Raw genomic sequence first — 17,439 nt, forward strand, 5'->3', positions numbered from 1 at the left:
ATAATCTAAACTGTTTACACAAATAAAGTGACTCTACATGTTTCACCCATAAAATGGGGCTTCTTCAGGGTTGAATTAAAGTGCAAAAGAGAACTGTGCATCTACATCACATTCCGTACATTAGAAATAAAGGCAATCCTATGACAGATCACAAACCGTTGTGTTCAAAATTATTCAACCCCCACTGAAATGGAGAGTTTTGGCCAGTTTGACATTGATTTTGATCAAAATTGATTTGATCCCAAAACGTTTTGGGATAGTGTTCTGTGGACTGATGAAACAAAATTAGAACTGTTTCAAGGCCTATGAAGAAAATAACACCTTGCCTACTGTGAAGCATGGCGAGGGGTCAATCATGCTTTGGGGCTGTTTTGCTTCTGCAGGTACAGGGAAGCTTCAGCGTGTGCAAGGTACCATGAATTCTCTTCAGCACTGGGAGATACTGGAAGAAAATGTGATGCAGTCCGTCACAAACCTGATGCTTGGGAGATGTTGGAGCTTTCAACAGGACAATTATCCCAAGCATACCTCCAAGTCCACTAGAGCATGGTTGCAGATTAAAGGCTGGAACACTTTGGAGTGGCCATCACAGTCACCAGACTTAAATCCAATTGAGAACCTCTGGTGGGACTTAAAGAAAGCAGTTGCAGCGCGCTGACTGAACTGGAGGCTTTTGCCCAGGAAGAATGGGCTAAGATACCCGTAGATCGCTGCTAGTCACTTGTGTCAAGCTATGCTTCACGTTTAAAAGCTGTTATAACTGGAAAAGGATGTTGTACTAAGTACTAAGGATGAATGTCACTTGGGGGCTTGAATAAAACTGATAATGATGTGAGCCCAGAAAAGAGATTTGTGGTTATTTCATTATAAATGTTATGTTATATTTGTCTGACTTACAAGTGCCTCTTTGATTTAATTGTAAACAAGAGGACTGAAATGATCAAAATCAATGTCAAACTGGCCAAAACACTTAATTTCAGTGGGGGTTGAATAATTTTGAACACAACTGTAGGTCTCAGTCTTTCTTTCTAATGTACTGAATGTGATTTACATGCACTAGACGCACTTTATTTAACACAACCCTGATGAAATGCACTTTGTTTGTGTATAATAATAATTTTTATTATAATAAATATTATAAATATATATAAATAAATATATAATAAAATATATAATAAATAATAATTTGTGAATTAAAGAACCACTACCACGAAAAATTTAAAATACATATAAACACACACACACAAATAAGAAGCACGTTTCTCCCAGAGTAAAATGAGCCATAAATTACTTTCTTCCTAAGTTGCAGTCACTTACAGTAGATAAGAGAAATCTGAGAAAACCAACAGATTTTGGACTACTCCATCTCTTCATGGGGGATTCTCAGCATGGTCTTTTAATATTTATAGAGACACTCCTTTAAAAGGATTTATAAAAAAAGATGTCGGCCAAACTCTGTGCTTTCTGTACACTTTTTGGCAGTTGGACAGAGCAACTGCCATTCACTAAGTGCTTTTAAAAAAATAACAAAAACCCTGAGAATCCCCCATGAGGAGATGGGCTAGTCCAAAACCTGTGGATTCTGTCAGAATTCTCCCATCTACTGTAAGTGACAGCAACATAGGAGAAAAATAATTTATGGCTCATTTTACTCTGGAAGAAACGTACTTTGTATGCGTTTACATGTACAGTTTATTCTGGTGTATAAGACTACATTTTAACCCAGGAAAATGTTCTCAAAAGTCGGAGGTCGTCTTATACGCCGGGTGTCATCTTATAGGGCAAGTGCTGAAACTTCTGAGCCAGAATGGAGAATGCGGTTGCCGCATACATTGGGGGGGGGAGCTCAAAAACGGCTGCGGCCACATCCCCATCGTATGCAGCGACCGTACACTGGAAAATTGTAAGAGAAGGGCGGAGCAAGCTGCAGGTGTCCGGGACGCCCAGGTTATGGGGAAAAAAAAAAAAAAAAAAAGCGGCGCTGTGCCCGGAAAAAAAACACACCTCTTTCACCAATCTGGCCCACCTTTGCATCCTATCGCTGTACCTCCTTCCCTGCCTCTCAGATCTCACTCCTGAGGACTGCAGTGAGGCTGCACATGTGTGAGATCTGAGAGGCAGAGAAGGAGGTAATAGTATACAAGGGCGGGCCAGAGGGTGAAAGAGGCGTGTTTGCGCTACCGCTCTGATAGTCTTGGAGACAGGGATAGCTGACCAATCCAAACAGGCTTTGTATATAACAACCAGCTAATCACTTGCTGCGATTGATGGTTGTTGTATACTGGGTACCACATCCAGTACAACACCAGTATCTGTGTCGGTTTATACAGTATAGCACCAGAACATACAGTACAGTATACAAATGTCCAGGAGTCAAGAAAGGCAGTCTTATAGGCCGATTATATCCTAAAATGTATATTTTAACTGGAAAAGTTGGGGGTCGTCTTATACGCCAGAATATATGGTATTTAACCTCTTGAGGACCATGGTGGTAAACCCCCCTAGTGACCAGCCTAATTTTACATTAATTGGCCACTGCAGCTTTAAGGCCAAGCTGCAGGGCCGTATACCTCTGCACACAAGTGGGTTCTGATCGCCCCCCGTGTTTATTTATTTTTTTTATAAATATTTGTTTGTTTTTTTAAATATTTTTTGACATTTTCTTTTCTTTTTTTTTTCCTAAATCCCCTCCCTCCCCCCAGCCGGCCAATCACGGCGATCGGCTGTCATAGGCTTCTGCCTATGAGAGCCGATCGCTCTCTTGTCCCCCATGGGGACAGCCGTGTCACACGGCTGTCCCCAGTGCAGCGCTGCTGCTGATCGCAGCGCTGCACATGTAAATACACGGCGGTTTCGCCGTGTAACAGTCTCCCGAACGGCGATCGCCGCTCGGAGACTGAAGGCGGAGCTCAGCTCCGCCCACCAAGCGGGAGATGCGCACGCACCGTGTGCGCGATCTCCTGTAAACTGCTGCCCCAGGACTTTCCGCCAATTGGCGTTAGCTGGTCCTGGGGCTGCCGCCGCGGCCACGCCTACTGGCGTGACGCGGGCGGCAAGCGGTTAAAATATTACGATTTAGCGAAAGTGGCCCTTTAAGCTATTCTGATGAACTTTAAAGGGCCTGAGCCCACTAGCGCAGTTGTGTCTGCTTCTCAGGCCCTCTGCTTCTCAGGGCTCAGGCCCTCAATGCTGAAAAAAAAAATCTCAGGAGGATTGGACTCTAGGGAGGATTGGACACTAGGGCGCGCTCTATAGGCAGTAGCAGTGTTAGGGAGACTTGCCAAAGGTCTCCTACTGAATAGGTGCAGCTTACTGAACAGGCAGAGCCAAGATTCGAACCCTGGTCTCCTGTGTCAGAGGCAGAGCCCTTAACCATTACACCATCCAGCCATCACTAACCACGTCCCAAAGTGGAAAACTTCCTCAAAAGGAGACACAAAAGCAATAGATGTCAGGCAACTCTTCCAAGTTTTCCCTGTAACATCCAAAATAAAAAATGACCTCTTGGCTGTAATTGCTCCCAAAATAGCTGCAGCCCTGTGCGGCGGAGTCACACCGTAGGGAAGAGTAATATCGCTGTGTGAAGACGCAGAGGGAGGGAGGCAAGCGGCAATACTGCTGACCGCTGCAGTGAGGTAATGGCAGGTTAATGAGGCGCACAAGCATGCTGGGAGCGCACAAACCTGTGAGGTGAGGGTGATGCTTGGTTGAGACTGCAGGAGGTTGGCTTGGCTTTGCTGAGGTAGCTGTGTTAAGAGATTCTGCGCCTGCAGAAGGCCTGTGGAGACAAAAAGAACAACTCAGTACAACATGGCCAGCAACACTCGCTGCCGGGCTTCTCATTATCCCCCCCACACACACACACACGGCTCTATAATGCAGCTTTAAACAATATATACTACCTGCTAAGTGTCAAGGAGACAAGCTAATAATCCAGAGATTATGTTATTTTTATGCTAATTATGTCACTTGGAAACAGACCAATCAAAATCAGCTTCTGCATTTAATATGTCCCATCTCCAAAGCTGCAAAAACTGGCATCAGCTTGGCATTAGTGTTCCGTTGACGCTGCCTCTGTGTAACAATACTAAGAATGCAGTCTATCCTCTTTACTGAATTAGAGTAACTTCACTGAGAATGCAGCCTATCCATTCACTAGAAAGCAGTGACATCACTGAGAATGCAGCCTATCCATTCACTAGAGAGCAGTGACATCACTGAGAATGCAGCCTATCCATTCACTAGAGAGCAGTGACATCACTGAGAATGCAGCCTATCCATTCACTAGAAAGCAGTGACATCACTGAGAATGCAGTCTATCCATTCACTAGAAAGCAGTGACATCACTGAGAATGCAGCCTATCCATTCACTAGAGACCAGTGACATCACTGAGAATGCAGCCTATCCATTCACTAGAGACCAGTGACATCACTGAGAATGCAGCCTATCCATTCACTAGAGAGCAGTGAGATCACTGAGAATGCAGCCCATCCATTCACTAGAGACCAGTGACATCACTGAGAATGCAGCCAGCCTATCCATTCACTAGAGAGCAGTGAGATCACTGAGAATGCAGCCTATCCATTCACTAGAGAGCAGTGAGATCACTGTGAATGCAGCCTATCCATTCACTAGAGAGCAGTGACATCACCGAGAATGCAGCCTATCTATTCACTAGAGACCAGTGACATCACTGAGAATGCAGCCTATCCATTCACTAGAGAGCAGTGACATCACTGAGAATGCAGCCTATCCATTCACTAGAGACCAATGACAGTATAAAGACACGTGACAGTGGACAGTGTTACCTTGTTGCCCCTGCGGCGTCTGTGAGATGATGAATTGAGCTTGCGGCAGGCTGGTCGTCGGATGCACGAATACAAACGCTCCCTCTGTGTAACAATACTAAGAATGCAGTCTATCCTCTTTACTGAATTAGAGTAACTTCACTGAGAATGCAGCCTATCCATTCACCAGAGAGCAGTGACATCACTGAGAATGCAGCCTATCCATTCACTAGAGACCAGTGACATCACTGAGAATGCAGCCTATCCATTCACTAGAGACCGGTGACATCACTGAGAATGCAGCCTATCCATTCACTAGAGACCAGTGACATCACTGAGAATGCAGCCTATCCATTCACTAGAGAGCAGTGACATCACTGAGAATGCAGCCTATCCATTCACTAGAGACCGGTGACATCACTGAGAATGCAGCCTATCCATTCACTAGAGACCAGTGACATCACTGAGAATGCAGCCTATCCATTCACTAGAGACCGGTAACATCACTGAGAATGCCGCCTATCCATTCACTAGAGACCAGTGACAGTATAAAGACACGTGACAGTGGACAGTGTTACCTTGTTGCCCCTGCGGCGTCTGTGAGATGATGAATTGAGCTTGCGGCAGGCTAGTCGTCGGATGCACCAATACAAACTGCTGCAGGTTAAGATTTTGCTGCTGAAGTTGGTGCAACTGCTGCAGGTCCTAGGGACAGAAACATGTAGTTACGCACACGGCAGTGCAGACAGTGAACCAGCCCCGAAGTGCTTGGCACCCTCCCACTCACCTGTGCAATCTGTATTGGCTGGGACAGGGGGATCTGTGTCATCGGAGTAGCAGCAGAGGCTGAGATGGTGGCGCCAGCTGCGCTGTGCTGCTGGCTTGCGGAGTGTTGTACGGCGGCGGCCAGCAACTGTGCCTGCGCCTGCTGTAGCAGCAGCTGTTGCTGAGCTGGCGTCAATGTTAACTAGAGAGAGAGAGAGAGAGAGAGAAAAGCTGTCAGCTCACAGAAAAGCACACAGCAAATTGACTAGTTTTCAAAGTGCACCTTATTTAATCTCGCTCATTATTATTGTTTATATAGCGCCAACATCTTCTGCAGCGCTGTACAGAGCACAGAGTACATAGTCAAGTCACTTAAAGCGGGATTGTCACCATAAAAATCAAATTTCAACAGCAACTGGTCTGAGTGTATTAAGTGATAAAGATGCTAATCCTGCATTCAAAACTTTTTCTGCTGTTATGGTTTGGAGTTATCACATACTTTAGGAGCACTGGCCCTTTAATAGCCATTGCCATTCAGTTGCATGCTGGGGGTTCTTTTTATCTATAATATATTCCTCCTCTTTCCTTTATTTCCCTGCTAGCATGATCCTCTGCTCACTTGTGTTTACAAGCAAGGCTGAGCTGACTCAGCATTGGAGGAGAAAAGAAAAAAAAAAAGTTAAGGGAAGAAATGACATCAGTATTTAGCTTCAAACTGTGGGCAAAAGACATGGTTCCCACAGAATTCTCTTCATTTACCATATTAAACTCACGGAAATCAAAACGTGGACAGTACAATACATGTGTTATGTAAGTAGCTGAAGTATTTATCTACTTATATATGTGTTTTTTCCCTGGCATAGTATGGTTGATCCTCCTGCTTTAAAACAAAAAGGTATTTGCGATAATGCAGATTTAAGGGCCCATTCACACCTAAGTGATTAGCGGGCGATTCCCGCTAATCCAATTAGCGCCAATCGCAAACACGTTACATGCAGAAGTTTTGAGATTCTTTAGCGATTGCGGTAAAGCTCTTATAAAGCGCTGACTGCAATCGCTCTGAAATCGCCAATGCGTCCAGTGATTTTTTACCATGCTAATCGCAGTAAAACCACTCGAGTAAAACGCTAAGCGCTGGCGTTTTGCGATTTTAAGTGTGAATGGGACCTGAGTTAACATCTGTGGTTACCCACAATGCACCGCTACTGAATTTGCAAATTATCTCTTTGCAGGTCTAATCAGTAGGATACTAGCCTGCATTCCTACATATAGAGAAAGCTAGATATAGAGAATGTAGATTACAAAGTCAAGGGTCATGCAGTCTCCCATCCAGGGAATCGAGGAGTCGGAGCAATGTTGGGCACCCGGAGTCGGAGTTGGAGTCGTGATTTCAGAAACGGAGGAGTCGGAGTCGGGAGTCGGAGTCGCATGATTTTTGTACAAATAATCCATGGTCCTGTTAAGTATCAGACTAAGGAGTCGGAGTCGAGGAGTTGGAGCAATTTTGGGTACCCGGAGTTGGAGTCGGAGTTTCAGAAACTGAGGAGTCGGAGTATTTTTGTACCGACTCCACAGCCCTGCTCCCATCACCACTGTTACTAGCTTGACTTATAACCTATTTACTAACAAACAGTTGTGAAGAACACTTGAATGGCACCCAGTCTCCCTGGCCAGATGCTAATTAGGATGAACAACAATGGCGGGAGTATTGGGGGGGGGGGGGGAGGCTATGGAGCCAGTTACAAAACTAACGAGACAAGTTCATCAGTTGATTCCTTCAAAGGATAACATTTGGTATGCAAAAAAACCCGTAGAGCTTATCACTTATTCAAATTTACCCAGGACAAATCAAGTGAGTGCGCATATGCTAATGAGGAGGAGAAAATGGGAATACCAGAGGGCAATTCAGCTGGTTGAGACCAAACTTTCTGCTGTCTGAAACAATGAGTTATGATAATATCAGCTGATAGTCTAGTAACCAGTAAACTTGGATAAGTTGCATGTACAATACTGTATTATGGAGAAGGGGGGAGGGGCAGGAGACGGAATGTACTGTCCTATGGAGAGAGGAGGAGAAGGCTGTATGCACTGTCCTATGAAGGGGGGGGGGGGGGGGGGGGGCTGGGCTGCATGTCCTGTCCTATGGATAGGGGAAGAGAGGCAGGAGGCTTCATGCACTGTCCTATGGAAAGGAGGAGCATTATCCTATGGAGTGAGGGAGGAAGCTGCATGTACTGTTCCTATGGAGAGGGGAGGAGAGGCAGGAGGCTGCATACACTGTCCTATGGAGAGGGGAATAGAGGCAGGAGGCTGCATGCACTGTCCTATGGGGAGGGGAATAGAGGCAGCAGGCGGCATGTACTGTCCTATGGAGAGGGGAATTGAGGCAGGAGGCTGCATACACTATCCTGTGGAGAGGGGAATAGAGGCAGGAGGCTGCATGCACTGTCCTATAGAGAGGGGAGGAGAGGCAGGAGGCTGCATGTACTGTCCTATGGAGAGGGGAAGAGAGGCAGGAGGCTGCATACACTGTCCTACGGAGAGGAGAAGCATTGTCCTATGGAGTAAGGGAGGAGGCTTCATGTGCTGTCCTATGGAAAGGGGAAGAGGAGGATGAATGTACTGTCCCTATGGAGAAGGGAATGAGATGGGAGGTAGGAGGCAGAGATCGTTCAAAAACATGGCTCGCTGTTGGGGATTCATCTATGCAGAGTTATAAAGACAAAGACAAACACTTATATCACGCTTTTCTCCTGGCAGACTCAAAGCGCCAGAGCTGCAGCCACTAGGACGCACTCTATAGGCAGTAGCAGTGTTAGGGAGACTTGCCTAAGGTCTCCTCCTGAATAGGCGCTGGCTTACTGAACAGGCAGAGCTGAGATTCGAACCCTGGTCTCCCGTGTCAGAGGCAGAGCCCTTAACCAGTACACTTTCCAGCCACTACTGGATCCCCATTATCCTTATTGGGCACATGACTGTTATATTTTTATTTGAGTTGAGGTTTTACAGTAAAATAAAGAACTCTTGAAATGAACACACTGGAATGTTGGGGGAGGATCTGAACACAATAGGAACCAATGGCTGAACACTTGAGTCACTTCCTGGACACCTGACCCCTATATACTCAGTCCATGGCTTCCCGGGAAGAGGGAGTCACTCTACAGAATGCTTCCCTGCTGCCAACACTACAGATCTGCCACAAAGGGGCTCACACTGCCTGCAGCGGTGGGCTGCACATGGAATGGGAGACGAACAGTGAGGTAGGCTACATGGATCAGAATCTGCAAACAAGGGGGGGCTGTACAAGAAATAGGGGCGCGATTTCCATTCTGCATATACAACAGTCCCAAACTTGCTACTTATATGCTCCACCCTTTTCCTAATACAGTTATTTGATAGACCAAAACAAACCTCAAATGAAATCTATAAAGCATGGATCATGTTTTACTGGTGTGTTGCTGGTTAAAGCACACCTGAACTGTGAGCGATACGGGGGCTGCTATATTCATTTCCTTTTAAGCAATGCAGGATGCCTGGCTGTCCTGCTGATCCACTGCCTCATACTTTTAGCCATAGACCCTAAACAAGCATGCAGCAGATATTTCTGACTAGATTAGCAGCTTAGTTTCAGGGGTGTGAGCCAGACACTACTGCAGCCAAAGAGATCAACAGGACAGCCAGGCAACTGGCATTGCTTAAAGTGAATGGGAACCGCATTTTTTAAAAAAATGAAGCAAATACTTACCTAAGGAGAGGGAAGGCTCTGGGCTGTATAGAGCCTTCCGGCTCCTCTCTCGGTGCCCTCTATCCTGTGCTGGCTCCCCCCCCCCCCCGTTTCAATCCCCCGCCGAAAGGGTATTTGGAAGTCTTAGGGAGCCGTGTCCTCCTGAAGATGTGCGGCTCTATACTGCACAGGCGTGAGCGTGCAAGAGAGAGTGCTTGCGCAGGTGCAGTACAGGGCCGCCCTTCTTCAGGAGCACTCGGGCTCCCTGAAGACTTCTGAAGCCTCCTTCAGCCGGGTAAGGCAGTATTTGACTAATTTAGTCAGATACTGCTACCGGGCGAGCCAGCACTGGAACGAGGGGACCAGGAGAGGAGCCGGAAGGCTCTATAGGACCCAGAGTCTTCCCTCTCCTTGGTTAAGTATCTGTCTCTTTTTTTTTTTAAATGCGGTTCCCAGCCCCCATATCCCTCTCACTTCAGGTGAGCTTTAATGAAGAGCTCTATCCGATCCTTCAGAAAGCTTTATTTTGACCCTCCAAGGAAAAACAAAGTGCATGCCCACGTTAAAGAGATTCACCGCTACGAGGAAACAGAAGTATTTAAGAAGCACAGATGTAGTATCTTACCCTGATCATCTTCTTATTCAGCATCCATCATGAAAATCCTGCACCTCAACTACTCAATAGTGGAGCCGCAGCTGAACCTGCTGACTCACATGTGATCATGCCCCCCTTCCCTTCTGAATGAGCATGCGGTCTAGGCGGAGACAAAGCAGTGTGAGTCATCAGAGGGAGGAGCTGAAGAGAGGTCCCAGGATGTCAGCAAACAGCCTCTAATTCCTATTGTTTTTGGTTTTCTTTCAGAAAATAAATTGGGTGGTTTATTTGTTTGCTATTAAATGAAGGATTATAGGGTTAAGAGGAATGCCAGTATTTTCACTATGGCAGTCCTTTAAAAGGGCCACCATCATTTCATGTAAAACTGTAAGGCACTGTTCACAGTGGTCAGTTGCATTTCAGAATTATTCTGCATGTCAACTCCCTGCCCATACAATTCCATGGGCCAGTTCACAGGACTGCGTTGTAACGGATCGTGTCATTCTAACGCGCTGTGTGCAGACTTTGTATTATAGTCTGCACTGTCTCCATTGCAGCTCACACTGATAACACATGCATTATACAACTGAACTGACCACTGTGAACCTAGCCTGAAATGTAACAGCCATGGACAGATATACATATGGGGGCTGCATCACACAGAGTGATTTGCATCACAAAAGCACTGCATGTAGCATTTTTAGAGCAATTGGGATTCTATAACAAGTATAGAAAAGCAAAGTTGCTTCAAAATCGCTTGGGCTTTTTAGTGTTCAACAGCTCTAAGATGTCCTCTTGTCCCAGAGTAAAATGTATTTTAACCTTCCTGGTGGTATCCATGAGGCGTACATATGTAATTGCCGCCGGGAGACTTGGGCGCAGGATACAGCCGGTATGGCTTATCCTGCTGCTGCACATGTCCCGCCGGTGTTTATTACTATTCCCCCTCTTCCACGTGGATAGTGGGGAACAGTGGCGGCGCCAGGGGGGTGCTTTGGGTGCTGAAGCACCCCCTAAAATTCTCCAAGCACCCCCCCCCCCAGCGTGAACTGACTTTCAGCGTCTAATAGACGCTGTGTCAGTTCACCGCAGCAGCAGAGCAGGGCTACGGTAAAATGGCGTCCGAAGCCCTGCTCTGGAGACTTTGAGTCTGCACTGCTGGGCTTCGGGCGCCATTTTCCCGTAGCCCTGCTCTCAGCGCGGGAGTTTCAGTTGCTGGCTGCAGAGGATCGTGGGAGCTGCGCGCTGGACAGAGGCCGGGACAGGAGGTCTGCTGTGCTGTAGGTGAGTCATTTTTTTTTTTATTTATATTAGCATGGGTTTGTTCTGGCCAGGTCTGCCACATGATTGCACGTATTTTCTGGTCAAATCTGCCGACATGATTGCATGTATTTTCTGAGCAAATCTGCCACATGATTGCACGTATTTTCTGGTCAAATCTGCCACATGATTGCATGTATTTTCTGGTCTTATCCGCTACATGATTGCACGTATTTTCTGGTCAAATCTGCCACATGATTGCACGTATTTTCTGGTCAAATCTGCCACATGATTGCACGTATTTTCTGGTCAAATCTGCCACAGGATTGCACGTATTTTCTGGTCAAATCTGCCACATGATTGCATGTATTTTCTGGTCTTATCTGCTACAAGATTGCACGTATTTTCTGGGCAAATCTGCAGACATGATTGCATGTATTTTCTGGGCAAATCTGCAAACATGATTGCATGTATTTTCTGGGCAAATCTGCCGACATGATTGCACGTATTTTCTAGTCAAATCTGCTCACATGATTGCATGTATTTTCTGGGCAAATCTGCCACGATTCCACGTATTTTCTGGCCAAATCTGCAGACATGATTGCATGTATTTTCTGGGCAAATCTGCCGACATGATTGCATGTATTTTCTGAGCAAATCTGCCACATGATTGCACGTATTTTCTGGTCAAATCTGCCACATGATTGCACGTATTTTCTGGTCAAATCTGCCACAGGATTGCACGTATTTTCTGGTCAAATCTGCCACATGATTGCATGTATTTTCTGGTCTTATCTGCTACAAGATTGCACGTATTTTCTGGGCAAATCTGCAGACATGATTGCATGTATTTTCTGGGCAAATCTGCAAACATGATTGCATGTATTTTCTGGGCAAATCTGCCGACATGATTGCACGTATTTTCTAGTCAAATCTGCTCACATGATTGCATGTATTTTCTGGGCAAATCTGCCACGATTCCACGTATTTTCTGGCCAAATCTGCAGACATGATTGCATGTATTTTCTGGGCAAATCTGCCGACATGATTGCATGTATTTTCTGAGCAAATCTGCCACATGATTGCACGTATTTTCTGGTCAAATCTGCCACATGATTGCACGTATTTTCTGGTAAAATCTGCCACGATTCCACGTATTTTCTGGGCAAATCTGCAGACATGATTGCATGTATTTTCTGGGCAAATCTGCCGACATGATTGCATGTATTTTCTGGGCAAATCTGCCGACATGATTGCATGTATTTTCTGGGCAAATCTGCTCACAATATGTGTATTTTCTTGAGAAAACCTGCACAATTATGTGAATTTTCTGGGGAAAGAGTCACCAAAACTTGGGCTCACTGTCTTTGTGTTGCACTTTTAACCAGTTCACCCCCAAGGGTTTTTACCCTAACGGACCAGAGCAATTTTCACCTGTCAGTGCTCCTCCTTTTTATTCCCTAATAACTTTATTACTACTTATCACAAGAAAATGATCTATACCTTGTTTTTTTTCGCCACTAATTAGGCTTTCTGTGGGTAGTACATTTTGCTAAGAATTTTTTTATTCTAAATGCATTTTATGGGAAAAATACAGAAATAATGGAAAAAAAATCATTATTTCTCAGTTTTTAGCCATTATAGTTTTAAAATTTCTCCTGTGGATAAAACCAACACTTTATTTGCCCAGTTGTCCCGATTATTAAACCGTTTAAATTATGTCCCTATCACAATGTATGGCGACAATATATTATTTTAAAATATAGGTGTTATTTTTCTGTTTTTTTTTGTTTTTTGTTTTAGCCATAATTAAACTTTTCCCTTAGTCAACTATTTATTTATTGATTTTAAGCTGATTTTTTGTTTACAAGTATTTTTTTTTAAGGGGGGGGGGGGTGGAAGTGTAATTTATTTATTTTATTAATATTGTATATTTTACATAGTATGTTTGTGCTTGTGTGTAATATACTTTTTGGCCACATGATGGCGCTAGTGAACACTTTCCCATTAAGGAAGTGATCACTTTTTTTTGGTACACTTTATTAAACTTAAACAGTTTCCTGTTTTATGAATGGAGGTGGCCGCTGTTCGCGGTCACGTCCATTCACTTCAGGCATTGCGATTGGGTAGAGGACCGCTCGGTCCTCTTCCCCAATCACCTAACAAGGGATCCCGATGGAAACGGCGGCGGTAGTGGCGCAGACACGTGCGGAGCGGCGGCGGGAATGCGCGACGTATTAAAACGTCATGTTGCCGTTAATAGGCTAAAGCATGACGTTTTAATACGTTACTTTGTCAGTAAATGGTTAAAGGAAACCCGAGGTGAGAATATTGAGGCTGCCATATTTATCTCCTTTTAAGCAATACCAGTTGCCTGGCTGCCAAGCTGGTCCTCTGCCTTCTTTCTTTCAACCATAGACCCGGAACAAGCATGCAGCAGGTCAGGGGTTTCTGACAATACTGTCAGAACTAACAAGATTAGCTGCATGCTTGTTTCTGGTGTAATTCAGTTCACTACTGCAGCCAAATAGATCAGCAGGGCTGCCAGGCAACTAGTATTGTTTAAAAGGAAATAAATATGGCAGCCTCCATATTACTCTCACCCCGGGTTAACATTAAATTACAGTTAGCTCCGCCCTCATCTGGTCATGGCCATGCCCATTTTTTGCCGTGGTTATAACCACACCCATTTTTTGCCATTTTTTTGCTTCGCGCACCGCGGTCATCAGCTACCCCGGAAATTGGTCCAGCACCTGCATAGCACACCTCCAAAAAAAAAAAAAAAAAGTCTTGGAGCCGCCACTGGTGGGGAACGATAGAATTCGGCTTCTAGGAAGGGAAGCAGCCAGGATCGGTAAGCCCGAGCCCGATTCGTGGTAGCCACCAGTAGCCTTGTGCAGGGCATAACACGCAGCCGGCGTTTTAAAGAGGACCTGAACTCTTGTACAGGACACTAGGAAAACATAACAGAAATGCACCCGGTATGTATTATAAGAGTTTAGCCTGTGTAATTCCCCCTCATTTGTGTCTAATCACTAGTTGTAATCTGATCTCTCCCCTGTGTCACATGACTGCCTATGGCAGAGATGGCAGATAAGCCCATTTGGAAGCACAGGCTGTAAACAGTATGTCTCCTTCCATGAATCAGGAAGTAGAAACAATGCAGATTTAGTTTAGGATTTGTATCAGATGTAACAAATGTTATTTTGTTTAAAGGTTATTATGCTGTTGTGTATCCTTTAGAGCAGAGAGGAGTTCGGAGTTCAGGTACTTTAACACCTCCCTCTGGAATCCAGATGCCATTCTCCTTTCTGTCATAGGAGGCTTTGTACACCCCCCCCCCCCCCCTTTCCCGGTGAGATTGCGGCTGTTGATCTCAATACAGGGTTACTGCGCCACCTGGCGGACAGAGGGAGAACTGCAGCACTGGATCCCAGGGAGGTTAGTAAGAGCTGGGGCTGCTGCTGGCTCCCTAGTAGCATGATTTTTCCTGGTCTTAGGGTCTTAAATCCTGCAAAAAAAATTGCAGCGTTTTTAGACCCTAAAATCCTGAAATAATAATAATACGGCCCGGGAAGGGGGGGGGGGGGGGGGTTAAGATACTTTTTCCTATGAAGTTGTCAATTACAGTAGGCGATATAAGCCAACAGGTTTTGGGCTAGTCCATCGTCACAAGGAATTCTCAAAGTGTCCTTTATTTCCAAAGGTACTCAGAAAGTACCTGCAAAAATATGCCAGTCAGCTTGCCCATTTGTACCCGATCCAAATCCCTGACCTGGTCGCCCACTCTGCTCCTCCCAACAGCCTCTTCCTAACCACCCTACGCTTCTCGCACTCCCATGCACGACTACAGGACTTCACTCGAGCTGCCCTGTACTGTGGAACGCTCTCCCACTGTCCATCGGGCTTGCCTCATCCTTCAAAACAAGCCCTCAAAATTCAACTCCTCCAGTAAGCCTACCCAACCTCACCACTTACTCTCTCTGCCAAGAACCTCTTGATGCAGCCACCCTCCTTTTTTTGTTAGAAGTCAGGCAATGAGTCGCGCAAGCGTGACTGGCGAGAATGGCACAGTCACCATGGGGGGGGGGGGGGCAACTAACGTATACACCTGGGGGAAGACTGGACGAGGGTCAGTCTGCTGTCAGGCAGTCAAATGCCATTACCGCTGCACACCCAGCTGAGCCCTTGCGACCAAGATTTCCCAGCATGCCCGATCGATCCTTTCGTCCAATTTTGGCTGGAAAGCGGTCAACACTATTGAACGGGTGGCTGTATTGCACCATCGATATCTACCAGACTATCATTCTGATCCAATCGTCCAGATATCGATGGCAAAAATCGAGTAATGTATGCACATCCGAACACCCAACATTCATAGCTACGAATCTTATTAGTCTCCGACAACCGCTGCATTCCCCATCATTTATAAAATGATTTTACAATCTCCCGCTTCTCAAGCTCCCCTCTCTGTGATAATCAGCTCGGCTATCGCAGACAGACATCTAAATGAATGGGGGCCCCGCATAGCGACAGTAAAAGGATTACAACCTCTTTGGATGCAAACAGATTTCGCACCTGGTCTTTATTCTCGCTGAGAAATAAGAAAACACCAGGTTGTGTTAGAAGCGCACGCCATGAATCATTCAGAGTCCTTTTCAGCGTATCCCGGAGAGGAGACGGCGACATTGACGACGGATGGAAATATGTATAATTTTTCATAACATACGAAAATGTCAATGCCTGGAAAATAGCACGCTCAGGCATTTAGATTGTTACCTTTCGCCAGCGCTGCGGGTTTATATTGTGTGAGGCGGAGAGGATTCGCATGCAAATTACAGATCCGGGGTCCCCGGCTTTTTACCACGACTTAAAGCGTACCCGATGCGATAGCGGACATGATGAGATAAACATGTGTATGACCAGTACTAAACATTAATAGCCAGCCTGTTTTACACGTTTTATTTTGCTGCCTGAAATAGTCAATAGGCTTCTGTCTGGTCACCTTGTCGGGAACACAGTAAACATCACTGATAAGCAAATTGCAGACATAAAAGTTTATTGCTTGCTTGTCAGTTGTAAAAAGCTGTCGTTATTTCCCACAATGCAACGAGGTTCACAGACTGGATCCTGTCAGGACCTTGGTCATGACATTACACTGTGGGAGGGGTTTCACCACAATATCAGCCATACAGACCCCTCCCCGATGATCTATTGGAGAAAAGGTAAAACATTTCTGGGTGGGAAAAGGGGTATCAGCTACTGACTGGGATGAAGTTCAATCCTGGGTTACAGTTCCTCTTTAAAGTGAACCTCCGGACTAAAAATATACCCAGCAGCACTGAAAATGTTTGGTGTTTCTTTAACAGTTTCACAGCATCAGAACTTTGTTTTTCTTACCGAAGCATCATTTTTAGCTATATGTTTAGTTAAGCTCCACCCATCACAGAAAAAAAGAGCTGTGCAGAGCTTGATTGGAATTCCTAAGTTGTTATCCACGTTGCCTAGCAACTGGGAGGGGTGATCAGGACACAACACAGTTGGAACTGTATCATGCTCCCTGTCACCTCCTTTCAACCAAAAAAGATGGCTGCCCTCATGAAATCAAACATTTACCTGTTCTTTTAAAACAGGGTGGGTAAGAGATTATATTACCCATCTATTTTAATTAACATAACTAATGTAACTTAATGTCAGTAAGTTTAGGCTGAAGTTCCTCTTTAAACAGTAAATTATTTTATCTGTGTGCTCTGTCTACTCATAACCATCCTAACACAGAGAATCTGCCCTGGGTGCTTATGGTCCTAGAATGCATCATTATGAGGTAGTTGTGAGATCAGATCACCCCCTTCCCCATGCTTTTAATTCAGGTCTATATACTTTTCAGATCAGATTAATGTGATTCGCCTTCTTAAACAGGAGGTACTTGTGTTAATTCAGATTTAAGGCGGAACTGAAGATCTTCTAAAAATGAAGATTTTCACTTACCTGGGGGCTTCTGCAACCCCCTTGCAGCCGTCCTGTCCCACAGCGCTCTTCAACGATTCTCCGTTCCCCGCCACCAGCTAGTTTCGTTACTCGACTTGTAAGTCGAGGGTCCATTGCACCTGCGCAGCCCTGCCAAGCGTATCCTTTTTCCTTGTTCTCATCTGCAATAGCGCTATTGCGGACTGGAACGCGAACAAGGATACGTGTGGCCAGAGCCACGCAGGCGCAGTGACCCGCTGGCGAAACCGAAAGTAGCTGGCGGTGGGAGAACGGAGGATTGTGGTGCACCGGCACGGGACAGGACAGCTGCGAAGGGCCT

The 17,439-nt window shown here is 45.5% G+C and overlaps 1 protein-coding gene across 12 annotated transcripts in view; it reads right to left on the minus strand.

Moving 5' to 3' along the window:
* POU2F1 (POU class 2 homeobox 1) overlaps window positions 1-17,439 on the minus strand; it is a 244,598-nt gene that overhangs the window by 42,248 nt on the left and 184,911 nt on the right. For 9 of the 12 annotated variants that reach the window (XM_068270827.1, XM_068270826.1, XM_068270825.1 and 6 more), the window contains 3 exons: window positions 5,576-5,755; window positions 5,367-5,493; window positions 3,684-3,778 (listed from right to left, as the gene is read on the minus strand). In XM_068270827.1, the coding sequence (XP_068126928.1) occupies window positions 3,684-3,778; window positions 5,367-5,493; window positions 5,576-5,755 (402 nt within the window). The remainder of the gene's footprint in view (window positions 1-3,683; window positions 3,779-5,366; window positions 5,494-5,575; window positions 5,756-17,439) is intronic. The other 3 variants (XM_068270829.1, XM_068270821.1, XM_068270822.1) reach the window with 2 other exon arrangements.

The sequence above is a fragment of the Hyperolius riggenbachi genome, chromosome 2, assembly GCF_040937935.1.
Source record: "Hyperolius riggenbachi isolate aHypRig1 chromosome 2, aHypRig1.pri, whole genome shotgun sequence".
Taxonomy (NCBI): Eukaryota; Metazoa; Chordata; class Amphibia; order Anura; family Hyperoliidae; genus Hyperolius; species Hyperolius riggenbachi.